At 46.3% G+C, this 14,650-nt stretch overlaps 1 protein-coding gene across 1 annotated transcript; it reads right to left on the bottom strand.

The window, feature by feature from the left end:
• Positions 1–10,188: 10,188 nt before the first annotated feature.
• Positions 10,189–10,536, bottom strand: LOC142246665 (uncharacterized). Its single transcript, XM_075319730.1, has one exon. The coding sequence runs from the start codon at positions 10,534–10,536 to the stop codon at positions 10,189–10,191; it is 348 nt and encodes a 115-aa protein (XP_075175845.1).
• Between the last annotated feature and the right edge of the window lie 4,114 nt (positions 10,537–14,650).

Genomic DNA, 14,650 nt, shown 5'->3' with positions numbered 1-14,650 from the left:
TGCAAAGACATTTGCAGCACGTCTGCCTGCATTGCACACTCCAACTCATGATAACTAAGCCATTATACTAGCAAACACTGAGTGTACCTAGTGGCATCCTAAACGTGGCTATTGGACTTTTGTATAGTCCCACTAGTGCACAGATATTTGCAGCACCTCTGCCTGCATTGCAGACTCAAACTCATTTGTTACTAAGCCATTATACTAGCAAACACTGAGGAAACTTAGTGGCATCCTAAAAGTGGCTGTTGGACTTCTGTATCATCCCACTAGTGCACAGATATTTACAGCACGTCTGCCTGCATTGCACACTCAAACTCATTGTTACTAAGCCATTATACTAGCAAACACTGAGTGTACCTAGTGTCATCCTAAACGTGGCTATTGGACTTCTGTATAGTCCCACTAGTGCAAAGATATTTGCAGCACGTCTGCCTGCATTGCACACTCAAACTCATTGTTACTAATACATTATAATACCAAAAATTGAGTAAACTTAGTGGCATACAAGAAGTGGCTGTTGTACTCCATTAGTGCCCCACTGGTGCCAAGCTATGTGCAGTACCTCTGCATGAGACCCTCCTGCTCCGTTTTTAATAAGCTATAATGATAGCAAAAAATACTGCCATTTAGTGGCATCATAGAACTGGCTGTTGGACTCCTTTATTGTGCCACTTGTGCCAAGCAATCTCAAGCACCTCTGCATTCTACCCTCATGCACATTTAGCTATGCTAATTTTATAGCAAACTCAGGGAATTCCGTGCTGCATTTGATCATTAGGAGGGATAGAAAGTGAGGCTTCTTTTACTGTCCTGGTACCCACAGAACACGGCCACTGTACCCATCTGTCCACTTTTGCCACGCTATTTAATTTGCACAAAGAGCTGACTCTTTTTCAGCCATCCTAAAATTGTCTGGAATACTAAGTTAGTGTTCCTTTGCTGCCGAGCAAGGTACAACACATGTGCATTCTACTCTCCTTTACATTTCTGAAATGCAATTATTAACTGCAGGTAGTCCAGCCAATCTGTGACGAAGGTGCAGGCCTGGATATAATGTAGCCTGCATCCAATGATGGTTCTCTCAATGTCTGACAGCTCAACAATACCTTCAGTTTCCAGTTCCAAAACAAGTGATTACCTGCCAATCACACTCCCTGTTGCGGGTAAAGGAGTGGAAGTTCAGTGTGAAAAACCATGTGTGACTGCTGTCCCCACAGTCACAGAGGATGAAGAGCACGCAGATGCACTTGATGGGGCAGGCGGTGGTTGCACAGGCACGCTAGGCCGCATTGTAGCACAGTGAAATTCACATTGCGACTTATGCTTCATTTTAACTTGTGTACAGGGTGGGCTACCCAGTATGTAGCAAAACCAGGCAACAGGAAAAGGACTCTAGGCAGTTGGGTTGATAAATGATTGTTTAACTTTACCAAAACAAACAATAAGAACCATGCATACAATTTAAATAATTGAACAATCTATTCTGTTGCCTACTACCTGCTAATCCCTCTGTGTAGCAGTAATTGTGTGTTTGTGCGAGTGTATGTGTGTGTGTGTGTGCGAACACGACTTACCAGTGGCGCATCACAAGAGCTTCCAAGTTATCTACCTAAACATAGTCAAAACACATTACCCCCCCTGAATACCCTTGTTAGCTGAAGCCTCACAGATAATGCAGATGATAACAGTGTGAATGCAAACCACACAGCTCTGCAACACAGTCATGGAAATCTTGAAAAGCAAGTCAATGCAAACATGTGTTGCTGTCCCTCTATGATTTAAACTGTACGTGACAATTTGACAGTGCAGAGGCAGCAAGTCTTATTGTCTATATAGTCGGCCTACCCAGAACAGATATGTGTTTTGCTAATAAAACAAAGTGTTGCGTGCCCGCATTATTGTCTGGGCACAGCCTACCGTACCCGGGTACTGTGATGTCCAGTTGCCAGAAATACAGACTTTACGCTCCTCTCACGGTAAACAGTATTGACAACACCGTAAGAATGTTGGTCTGTGGCACAGGATGCTGCTCACTGACGTTACAGTGCTCATCATCAAAGTACAACACAACTCCCCTCACAATTGAACGAACTGTTTCCGCGGTGGCTCCTTGCTGTAACACACACCTTTAGCTTTTCCTTCTGTTCATACACAGCATCTCCAAGTCCACCCCCGAAGAGCAATTTTATATTGCTATAGTGACCAAAGGCAGCTCCAAAAAAACAGCAGCCCTTGTGTGTAGTCTGCAACAATGCATGCAATGAACGGCAAATAAGCATATTGCGTTGACAGTTGCTAAAGCTGAGCAATACACCTTCACGCTGTCAATTCATATCCATGTGATACTTCATGGAGGAAGTACTCAAAAGTGTGAGTTTTTGCCCTCTACTTACAGATTGTTGACAAATCTTACAGATTCCATGACTTGAGTGATCCTTTGCGATGTCCAAAAATTCACAGGCTAGGCAAGGCTTACAGCCCATGCGACCTGCATAGCCAACACGACTTCTGCTCAGAGTCAAAGTTGTGGTCCAGGATTCAGTTGTTGACGTGCTTCCAGTACTTTGTCTCTGGCCAGGAAGACGCAACGTAACCTCGTCGTCAGTAGCATCCTCCTCCACCTCCTCTGCTGACCTCATCGACTGGCTGACTTTGGTTTGACAGTAAGTGTGGTCTCCAACCTCATCAATAACCCTGTGTGTTTTCATTCCCCTCGTCCTGAGTCCTCCGAGAAAACCTCTTCCTGCCCTGACCGAATAGTAAAGTTGTCATTCCAATCAGGTATCTGTGCTCCTCATCATGTTCCCCATTGTCTCCACCAGGAGGATTGACTTTTTGGAAATGAGGGTGTAGATTAGGCTCAGCACCTTCTTCATCGGGGCCTGGATCGCACTCACAAAGCTTCTGGCCATCTGCGCAGATCATTTCCCCTGTCTCATGGAACTCGCTACCTCAACACGTCAGATTATCTGCTACACCCGCAAGCTTCAAACTGAATCTGAAAACTCATCTGTTCAGAAATGACTATAACCTTCAATGACACCACCACCATACGTACTTGACGCTCAACCTACACCACTCCTTCTGTCTCCTCCCAAAAATCCTTTAGAATGTAATCCCGCAAGGGCAGGGCCCTCTTCCCTCTGTACCAGTCTGTCTATAGTTACTTGTATATGTATTCTGTATGTAACCCCCTTCTCATGTACAGCACCATGGAATCAATGGTGCTCTATAAATCAATAATAATAAAAATAATAATAACTTCCTTGTCTGTACTCATTGCAGCTTTGGAGCAGACCTCTGATTCCCAGGCTATAGTGCGACTGAACAGCTATGCAAACTCAACCATCTCTGTTACCCCATACTTAGCAGGGCTGGTGGAAACTTGAGAGCTGTTAGGAAGCAAGTGCGATTGGATTGACACCACAGAGGAATGGAGTATTTGGGATCTTGAAATTGGGGTGGAGGAGAGGCCACTTTATGGAGCACTTGAGATCCATTGAAGCAGCTGCTGTTTTGGCTTCATCTACATTTGTTAGCGATGGTCGTGTCCATGAAAAAAGGGATCATATCAGATTATCCATGGGAAGAAGTACACCTTTTCTTTTGGATGGTATTTGTTGTTACAAAACGGTGACGCCTTAAACGCAAGCAGCCTGCTGCGGTTTCAGTTGCGCCCAGGCATCAGCTGCCATTTAGGCCTGTGCCTCTGGTTGTCCAGCTGGCTGCTTTCTCCTCCACGTCTAAGTGTGGAGAGGCAGCTAGTGCGCATGCGTGTGCCGATTTACCCCAGCCGCAGCCTAACTCCAGTGTTTCGCCTAGTGAGTATGCTCAGCCTGACTGTGCCATTTGTGAGGCTAAGTCTTCATTTCGGGCTACAGCGCATGTTCCCACACTTAGTGCGAAAAACCTCTTTGCACAGGTACTTGCACTCCGTGCCGGGTCTAAGTCCTGTGTTGTGCCTAGACACCATGCTAAAGCTGATAGTCTTTTTTCAGAGACTGTATTTCAAGCAACTGACCATGGTCAGGCACTTACTGCATCAGAAACTAGGTCCAGTAATAAACTCTTTGGCCCTGCCCCTGATGTGGGGTGCCCATTTAGACCACAGGGCATCGGGTGTCCTGAAAATGTGGCCAGGCCACTCCCAAATGGCTTGCAGAGGCCCGCCCCTATGACATGTCACCTCATTATTGATGGTCAGATGATGACTGGTGAGGTGTTTGGGTCATGACAGCCATGAGGTCATCATTGAAGTTGCGGTTCCAAATAGGACGCTAGTTATGCCACTCATGATGTATCACTCTGCTTTTGTCTCCAGGAGGTGCATTGTGGTCCACCCTGGTTTGGGGCGGACCCAAGTTATAAAAGGGGCTGGAGACAACAAGGAGGTGCGCAGTCTTCTATTATGCTCCGAAAGAGCACACCTCCATGTGTTGAACCCATTGCGGCTTTAGGCCAGAGGTAGGCAGGGATAGGGCGTCGATGCAGGCCGCCACCACAGTTGGTAACGCAGAACGGTTAAGACCAGCTCCTGTCCTACAAGTCCTGCTTGTGCAGCCCAGTGGCATTAACAGGCCTGCTGCTGCTGATGCGCCTGCTGTCCACAGGTGTGACCCCAATGCACACGGTCAGCGTACTGAATGGCCCCTGTGATGTTAACAGGGAGTTCCTGGGCTGGGTGGGCGTGTGGACCCTGTGACGCTAACAGGGCTCCCAGTCTCAAGATCCGAGTGGCGTCTAACTTGGTTCAGGCTACTATTAGTTTCATAGCCACACAGCTCTGTATCCTCCACCGAACCTTCCAGTTGCCAACCTCTCCTTTTCCATCTGGGAGCACGGTGGACACTGACTGCTGATGGGGATATATACCTTTCTCTTTCTTTTCTTATTAATTTTCGTTATATAGCGGTAACATAGTATATACCACCTTATCCAAATCTGCCATCCATGACAAAGCGATGAGATTCACTCTGTGTAGCACTGGTGTTTAGTGGAAAAGCAGATCGAAGATTGCGTACCACCTTCTGAAGATACTCATGTATACGTGCGTCCCTTTATATGGCAGGAATTATTTCGTCAAATTTTGTCTTGTACCGGGGATCTAACAGTGTGGCAACTCAGTAGTTAGCATTACTTCGAATTCGTACAATCCGAGGGTCATGTTGTAGGTAGTGCAGCAAGAAGATGCTCATGTGTCTTGTGCATCCAGGAGGACCAAGTCCTTGGTGTGTTGGTGGCAGAGAGGTGAGAATCGTGCCTCCTTCCTCTGCCCTCTCCCCCCAACCTCGCACAACCGAAATGTGAGCAAGCTCTCACTCATCTGCTGAGTCTTCCATGCCCATCGCAAGTTCGTCCTCCATTTCTTCATGGCTCTTGCACCTTCCTCAACAGTTTTTGCTGATACTATGCGCCCTTGTTAATCCCTATCCCCCACCATAACTGCTGCCTAGGTGCCGCTTACCGTATGGACCTTGTAGATCTTATTATCCCTTCTGCATATGACTCCTCCTGTACTTCCTCACCTTCCTCTTGGACCAATACCTGACTCCGAATAATGCTTACAGTGTGCTCCATCATGTAGATGACCAGAATTGTCACGCTGAGAATGGCATTGCCAGTGCTAAACATCTTCGTCGACATTTGTAATCTGTGTAGAAGGGTGCATAGGTCCTTGATCTGACACCACTCCAGCAGTGTGATCTGCACCACCTCTGGATCAAGTTAGCCCAGGGTATACGTCATACTATATTTCAGCAGGGCTCTGCGGTGCTGCCACACATGCTGCAACATGTGCAGATTCCAATTCCTGCATGTTGGAACATCGCATTTCCGGCGTTTAACCGCCAGACCCTAAGACTTCCGGAGCGATGAAAGTTGTTGAGCTGCTGGGTGCGAAGGATGAAAGAGAACACATAGCAGCGTGCCCGCTGCACAAGGCCATGTAGGCCGGGATGGTATTTTAAAAATTGTTGGAGAATCAGATTCAACACGTGAGCCATACAAGGCCCGTGGGTCACATTGCCCTGACGAAGGGCCGCAGACAGGTTTGCATCATTGCCGCACACGGCTGTTAAGTCACCAACATAGTCCACTCAATCAATTTCTACTCTGGTCCCAATGGGAATACACCGCACCCTTTTTTAGGCCCCTCCTGTCTGCAGACCACTGCCAGACAAAGCTATGAACCTCTTGTTACTGTTACCCCCAGTTCAGTTTTATGATTTTGTGTGCTTGTTACCTGTGACTACTTTTCCTGCTTGCTGTTTATGTACCTCGTTGGCCGATCCGCATTTCACCTCTGCTTGTTTTCTGATTAAGTCCTGGCCATCCCATTCTGTTCCTCTTCCTCAATTAATGTTTTTGACCCTGCATGACTACTATTCTCTGGAACGGCAGCCTTCTACAGGTATTGATCAACTTGGGCCCTGTGTAATTCCAAATCACTGTATAGGGGTTAAAGGGTTTCAGGGTTCTGGGTGTCCAGCTTGGTGAGTGGCTTGCCTCTAGCTTATCCTTTACAGCCCATCTGAGTGTGTCGATCCAGGCAGGCATTACATCGTGCCCTCTGCAGAAGGCCATGTAGGCCGGGATAGTGTTTTAAAAATTGCTGGACAACCAGGTTCAACACGTGAGCCATACAAGGCACGTGTGTCACATTGCCCTGAAGAAGGGTCGCAGACTGGATTGCATCATTGTCGCACCCGACCTTCCCTGACTGCTGGTTGAGTGGAGACAACCATTGATGAAACTCGGTCTCACTCTCCAGAGCTAACCGTCCACAATTCCTCAGCGGTGTCTCACATTTCCCCTACATTTCAAAGTAAACATTTGACCGCCTGATGGCCTTGAGCTCTGCTGCCAGCATAGTAAGGAGGTGTGTGGGATTCCTTGGGCGCAGTTACAAGGAAGGGTGTCCTGACCACACAGGGTTTGGGCCAAGGTGGAGGACCCACACGAGGTTGAGGAGGCAGAAGCAGTGGAGGAACTTGTACATACAGAGGAAGGATTGTCACACAAGTCGTGGGGACGGCAAGACTTGTACAGCAAACCCTTCTCCATCTCTCACCATAGTTACCCAGTGCCCAGTCAGCAACATGTAACTCCCCTGTCCATGCTTACTGGTCCAAGTATCTGTGTTGAAATTCACCCTGTCACACACAGAGTTTCTCAAGGAAGCGGTGAGGTTGTGTGCGACCTACTGTGGTAGCGCGGGCACGCCTTTCTTGGAGAAGGAGTGACGACTGGCCATCGGCTCTTGGGGCACTGCAATGGGCATAAGGTCTCAAAAATCCTCGGTCTCAAAAGGGTGGAAAGGCAGCCTTTCTGTTGCCAACAAGTTGCAGATGATGAAACTCAACCTCTTAGGCATGTCATGCCCTTCGAAAATCATTTAAAACACAGCGAGGGGACTCCAACCACAGCCTCCCTCGTTGCCACTAATTGGGCCACACACACCCCACTTGACTGGCATCAGTTGACCCAATTTTCAAGATGAAAAAGATGCTTTGCATGAAGCACTCTCAAAAATACGCGTGCCTTTCCCGTCCCCTGGCTGACCCAGGGGAAGAAAAGTCCTCTGAGAGCCATGATTTGTTCATTTTGGTTCTTTTAGAAACACAGCGAGGGGACTCCAACCACAGTCTCCCTCGTTGCCACTAATTGGGCCACACACACCCCACTTGACTGACATTAGTTGATGCCCCTTTTCAAAATGAAAATGATGCTTTGCATGAAGCACTCTCAAAAATATGCGTGCCTTTCCCGTCCCCTGGCTGACCCAGGGGAAGAAAAGTCCTCTCAGAGCCATGACTTGTTCATCTTGGTTCTTTTAGAAACACAGCGAGGGGACTCCAACCACAGTCTCCCTCGTTGTCACTAATTGGGCCACACACACCCCACTTGACTGGCATCAGTTGACCCAATTTTCAAGATGAAAAAGATGCTTTGCATGAAGCACTCTCAAAAATACGCGTGCCTTTCCAGTCCCCTGGCTGACCCAGGGGAAGAAAAGTCCTCTGAGAGCCATGATTTGTTCATTTTGGTTCTTTTAGAAACACAGCGAGGGGACTCCAACTACAGTCTCCCTCGTTGCCACTAATTGGGCCACACACACCCCACTTGACTGACATCAGTTGATGCCCCTTTTCAAAATGAAAAAGATGCTTTGCATGAAGCACTCTCAAAAATACTCGTGCCTTTCCCGTCCCCTGGCTGACCCAGGGGAAGAAAAGTCCTCTCAGAGCCATGACTTGTTCATCTTGGTTCTTTTAGAAACACAGCGAGGGGACTCCAACCACAGTCTCCCTCATTGCCACTAATTGGGCCACACGCACCCCACTTGACTGGCATCAGTTGACCCAATTTTCAAGATAAAAAAGATGCTTTGCATGAAGCACTCTCAAAAATACGCGTGCCTTTCCCGTCCCCTGGCTGACCCAGGGGAAGAAAAGTCCTCTGAGAGCCATGATTTGTTAATTTTGGTTCTTTTAGAAACACAGCGAGGGGACTCCAACCACAGTCTCCCTCGTTGCCACTAATTGGGCCACACACACCCCACTTGACTGACATCAGTTGATGCCCCTTTTCAAAATGAAAAAGATGCTTTGCATGAAGCACTCTCAAAAATACGCGTGCCTTTCCCGTCCCCTGGCTGACCCAGGGGAAGAAAAGTCCTCTCAGAGCCATGACTTGTTCATCTTGGTTCTTTTAGAAACACAGCTAGGGGACTCCAACCACAGTCTCCCTCGTTGCCACTAATTGGGCCACACACACCCCACTTGACTGGCATCAGTTGACCCAATTTTCAAGATGAAAAAGATGCATTGCATGAAGCACTCTTAAAAATACGCGTGCCTTTCCCGTCCCCTGTCTGACCCAGGGGAAGAAAAGTCCTCTGAGAGCCATGATTTGTTCATTTTGGTTCTTTTAGAAACACAGCGAGGGTACTCCAACCACAGTCTCCCTCGTTGCCACTAATTGGGCCACACACACCCCACTTGACTGGCATCAGTTGACCCCCCTTTTGAAAAAGAAAAAGATGCTTTGCATGAAGCACTCTCAAAAATACGCGTGCCTTTCCCGTCCCCTGGCTGACCCAGGGGAAGAAAAGTCCTCTGAGAGCCATGTCCACATTGTCAGTGGACAGACGCGTGTGCTTATCTGCCAGCAGACCCCCAGCAGCACTGAAGACAGGTTCCGAGAGAACGCTGGCTGCAGGACACGACAAGATTCCCAAGGCGTACGTGGCAATCTCAGGCAATTTATCCAGATTGGAAGCCTAAAATGAGCAGGGCTCAAGTTGCACAGTAATGGCATCGATGTTTCCTTGCATATACTCATATATCTGTGTGTCCTCCTCTTTTTCCTTGTCCAGCTCTTTTGTTTTCGCATGAGTATATGTCCTTGTCACTTTCCCATGTGTTTGTGTTGTGTTGTGAGTTGTTTGTCACCTTTTGGACACCTTTGAGGGTGTTTTCTAGGTGTTTTTATGTGTTTTTGATTGCCTGCCATTGTTTCCTATGCGGTTCGAGTTCGGTTCGTCGAACGTTCGACGAACCGAACTCGAACGGGACCTCCGTTCGGCGAACCGACCTCGTGCCAAACCGGGACCGGTTCACTCATCTCTATTAAGAACATCCAGATTACAACATGAGAATAGGATCAGTCTGGTTTCTGGGAGAGGGCGAGAGAGATCTGCTGTGACCTTCAGCTTCCAGCTCCACACTAGAATACACACACTGGGAGGAGGAGGAACATCCTGCCTGTGAATGAGGACCTTTTTTTTTAACTTTGTTAACATCTGAACAATATGCACGCAGACATAAAATCACATCATATTAAACAAACAATAGTTGTTGCAATACATACAGATCAATATGCATTAGGCTAACACCCCCACTCAACAACTACTTATTCTGTTAGTCCCATAGTGGTTCTCAATCCTTGGAACCTAGGTCGTGGCAATGGCTTGGTCAAAATGCCAGCTATCATTTTATCAGTTGCACAATAAACAAACTGAATTATGCCTCGATCTATCAAATCACGTAGATGATGATATCTGACGTCGATGTGCTTAGTTCTAGCACTGATCTTTTCACTGCATGCAAGTTTAATGCATCCTTGGTTGCCCTCATATATCATCGTTGGCTGAGTTAACGGTTTACCAAGATCATCCATCAGTTGTCATAGCCAAATGATCTCCTGACTTGCATAGGCTGCGGACACATACTCAGCTTCTGTAGATGACAAAGCAACAGATACTTGTTTTCTACTAGACCAGGAGATTGAACTTTCTCCAAGTTTAAATACGGATCTGCTTGTGGATTTACGATCATGCGAATCACCAGCCCAATCTGCGTCAGCATAGCCGGTGAGTTTTAGATTTCCTGCTGCAGATAAGTTTAAATTTACACTTTGTGTCTCTTTTAAATATCGGAGAACTCTTTTAACGGCATTCCAGTCCTTTTGGCGTGGTTTCTCCACATATCTGCACAATATTCCAACTGCTCTTGTAATATCTGGTAGAGTCATAGTCGATATGTATAGAAGTGCCCCCACTGCCTGTCGATATTTCTCATTGTTAGGCTACAGGTCATCTTCTTCCAGTTTCAGGTAGGATGATTCCATTGGCGTTGATACACCTTTGGTTTCTTTCATTCCAAACTGATTTAAAATTGAATTAATTTTTGCACTTTGATTTAGAAGAAAATTTCCATCTTCCTCTCTCTGGATATAGATTCCTAGATAATATGTCACATTTCCAAAGTCTTTTGTTTCAAAATGCGGGTTCAAAATTTCAGTAATTTTCCCAATTTCTGCTTCTTCTTGATGAACTACAATTATATCGTCCACGTATAAGAGAATATACATCCACTTTCCATCTGTATATCTCGTATATAAGCATGGATCCGCTTGACCTCTTTTAAATCCTTCTTCTAACAAGACTTTGTTCATTTTGGTGTTCCATGCTCTTGCTGATTGCTTAAGACCATAAAGAGATTTTTGTAGTTTGCAAACAAGATTCTGTTCACCTTCCTTTATATAACCTTCAGGTTGAGTCATGTATAAGTCCTCCTCAATGTCACCATTTAAAAATGCAGTTTTGATATCCAAATGTCTGACAAACATCTTTTGTACAGCAGCTACGGCCATCAAGGCTCTAAATGTTGTCTGCTTGGTGACTGGGGAAAAAGTAGCATCATACTCTTCGCCATACTTTTGAGAATATCCTTTTGCGACCAACCTCGCTTTGAATCTGTGGACTTTACCTTCAGAGTCATATTTGGTTTAAAATACCCACTTGCACTTGATTGCATTTTTACCCTGTGGTAACTCAGTGACTTTCCAAGTTTGAAGTTGATGAAGCGAGTTCATTTCTTCATTAGCGGCATTGATCCACTTTGTTCTTTCATGGACAGGTAGTTTTTGCATTTCATCCCATGACTGTGGCTCTGCTCAGGAAGTGTCTTGACAATGTAGGATAGACGTTTAGCTGGTATTCCTTTGTTTGATCTTGACGATCGTCTGATTTCAAGTTCACTTAGGCTTTTTGTTGTTCCTTCAGTGGTTGAAGAATCTAGCCAGACTTCTACATTCTCCCTTTCGTTTTCTTGTAATTGTGACTGAGATTGTTGTTGTTGCTTCATCTGGACTACTGGCATAATGTCATAAAACTTGGGTGACACGAGGTTTTCATCAATCACTGCATCTTTGCTTATTGTGACCTTGTTTGTTTCTGGGTGTAGAATTCTATAACCTTTCTGGGTTTCACTGTAGCCTACCAGGATGCCTTCCTTAGCGTGAGATTCCCACTTAGTTCGTTTTTCTTTGGGAATGTGTGCAAATGCTCTACTTCCAAAAATCCTTATGTGTTGTAGTTTTGGCTTTGTACTATTCCATTGCTCAAATGGAGTTTTCTCTGTCGCTTTACCTGGTAGTCTGTTCTGAAGATAGCAAGCCGTCATAATAGCTTCGCTCCAATATACTGTAGGCAGATTTGCATCAAATAACATACTCCTTCAGCTTTCACAGAGTGTTCGGTTCCTTCTTTCTGCTACACCATTTTGCTCAGGGTTGTATGGTACAGTAGTCTGAAATATGATTCCATTTTTCTTTAAAATGCTTTGTGTCTCATTACTTGTGTATTCAGTCCCATTATCTGCACATAGAATTTTTGGCATTGTCCCAAACTTGTTATATACTTCAGCTAGATATATTTCAAGTTTCTCTGGAACTTCATTTTTGCTGTGAAGTAGATGGACAACTGTGTATCTTGAATTGTCATCAATAAATGTAAGAACATATCTCTTCTTCCCAAGGGTCTGAGTACGCATTGGACCACAGATATCCGTGTGTATTAAATCTAGTGGTTGTTCTGTTCTTGTAGTACTTTTCTTAGGAAAGGCCTTTCTGGACATTTTCCCGTTGATACAGCTGGTACACCTCATTGTCTGGTTACATGGATCAATTGTAATATCATCAGCTAATTGTTCTTGAAATAACTTTCTTATTGCTTCTGGGTCTCTATGTGCAAGCCGCCTGTGCCATACATGAATACAGTTCTTGTGTAGATCTTGCTTAGCTGAGTATACACAGTCTTTACATTTCAACTGATACAGTTCATCTCTGATTTTTCCTTTTGCTAGTGTGTGACCCTCCTTTGAGATGATGCAGCTATCGTCCTTAAATGTAACTTCATTCCCTTGTTTTGTGAGCTTTTTCACAGATAATAGATTACTTTCAAGACTAGGCACATATAGCACCTCCTTTACATGGATCCTTCTGCTTTGTGTTGCAGAGATGTTACAATTAATATAACCATCTCCTATGTCTTCTGAGTTCATACACTGACCATTCGCCATTTTCACTTTCTCTGACTTGCTTTGGATAAGCTTAGTAAAGAAGTCTCTGTCATTGGTCATGTGAATGGTTGCACCAGAATCTATACACCACGCATGCTTTGATTTAAATGCGTTGACTGATGTGAATGCAGCCTCAGTATTTACAGGATCATTATTTTCAGATACAGCGCTCTTAACTCTTTGTTGACTGTTTTGCTTCTTCAGCTGATTCATTTTAGCTTTCCAGACTCTGCATTCAGCTTTTAAATGACCTGGCTTCTTGCATACAAAACATTCACGTGTTTCTTTAGGGTGGTTTCTGCTGGTGGGCACACCCTGTGTTTGTAAAGCAGTTTCCTTGCTGCATATCTTGCTGCTCACACTTTCTGCCTTTCTCTTATATTCATCTACAAGCTTTCCTCTGACGTACTCCAATGTAAGCTCATCATCTGGGCGTGCATCTAGTGCAGTTACAAGCGTGTCATAGCTTTCTGGGAGACCACTAAGTAGTAGTGCTGCTACATGGAAGTCCTTCATATCTTCCCCAATGTCCCGCAGGCGCTCTATGGTCTCTAGAGTGTTTCTAATGTAGTCCTGCATGTCCTGGTCATTGTGCAGCTTAAACTGATACAGCTTTCTCATTAGATAGAGTTTATTACTTAAGGGTGCTTTACACCAGGCAATCTATCGTGCGATAGATCGTCGGGGTCACGGTTTTTGTGATGCACATTCGGCATCGCTGGCGATGCCGGCCTGTGTGACACCTCCTAGCGACGCAGTATCGCTCACAAATCGTGAGTCGGGTACTGCTCGTTAGGTTCCATAATATCGTTTACTTCAGTTGACCATCGTTTCCGTGGTAGCACACGTCGCTCCGTGTGACACCACGGGAACGATGAGCAGCTCACCTGCCTCCCGCGGCCGCCGCCGTCTCTATGTGGAAGGAAGGAGGTGGGCGGGATGTTTACGTCTCGCTCATCTCCGCCCCTCCGCTTCTATTGGCCGGTGGCCGTGTGATGTCGCTGTGACGCCGAACGTCCCTCCCACTCCAGGAAGTGGACGTTCGCCGCCCACAGCGAGGTCGCACGAGAGGTAAGTATGTGTGACGGGGGTTACTAACTTTGTGCGACACGGGCAGCGATTTGCCCATGACGCAAAAAGGACGGGGGCGGGTACGATCGATTGTGAAATCGCACAATCGGTTGTACCGTGTAAAGCAGGCTTTAGATTTATCCTCTCATGTACTTTCTGCAGCTGCTCCCACATTTCCTTTGCAGATTCACACTTACACACTGTCAGGGCCGAGAGGACTGGTAGGCCCAGGAGGTGGATCCACTGGACCGAGCACCCCACCGGAGGGCAGGGTACACGGCAGCCGGAGCACTGGCGTAGCAGGGATGGGTCCCTCCGGGAACAGGTAGAGCAAAGTCACACGGTACTAGGGGGCCAGCGTCCTTCCGGGGATGGGTAGAACAAAGTCACCGGGGTCACAGAGTTCCTTGAGACAGTGCAGGACACTGGTACAGGTGCCGGGTAGTAAAGACAGGCAGTAGTACAGGACACGGCACAAGGGGACCTGAGCACCTAGCTCACAAGACAAAGCTTCAAGACAGGTTGATCAGGCGCCGCCCACATGGAAAGGCCAGTCTTATATACCCAGCACAGCCTCATGTCATTTCCTGCTGCAGGTGTGCTGGGCCTATAAGACCAGGAGAGTGGGCGCGGCCTGGTCCTATACAGAACCATGTGGCTAAGACTCAGAGTCAGACTCATAAGACCAGGAGCAGGACACAGGAGAGCACGAG

Source organism: Anomaloglossus baeobatrachus, chromosome 7 (genome assembly GCF_048569485.1).
Source record: "Anomaloglossus baeobatrachus isolate aAnoBae1 chromosome 7, aAnoBae1.hap1, whole genome shotgun sequence".
In the NCBI taxonomy this organism is placed as follows: domain Eukaryota; kingdom Metazoa; phylum Chordata; class Amphibia; order Anura; family Aromobatidae; genus Anomaloglossus; species Anomaloglossus baeobatrachus.
Note: the sequence above shows the minus strand (reverse complement) of the source record. Positions and strands in the feature narration are given on the sequence as shown.

What these genes read in the sequence shown, in the direction of transcription:
- LOC142246665 (XM_075319730.1), bottom strand. Translation starts at nt 10,536, where the DNA reads ATGACTCTACCAGATATTACAAGAGCAGTTGGAATATTGTGCAGATAT.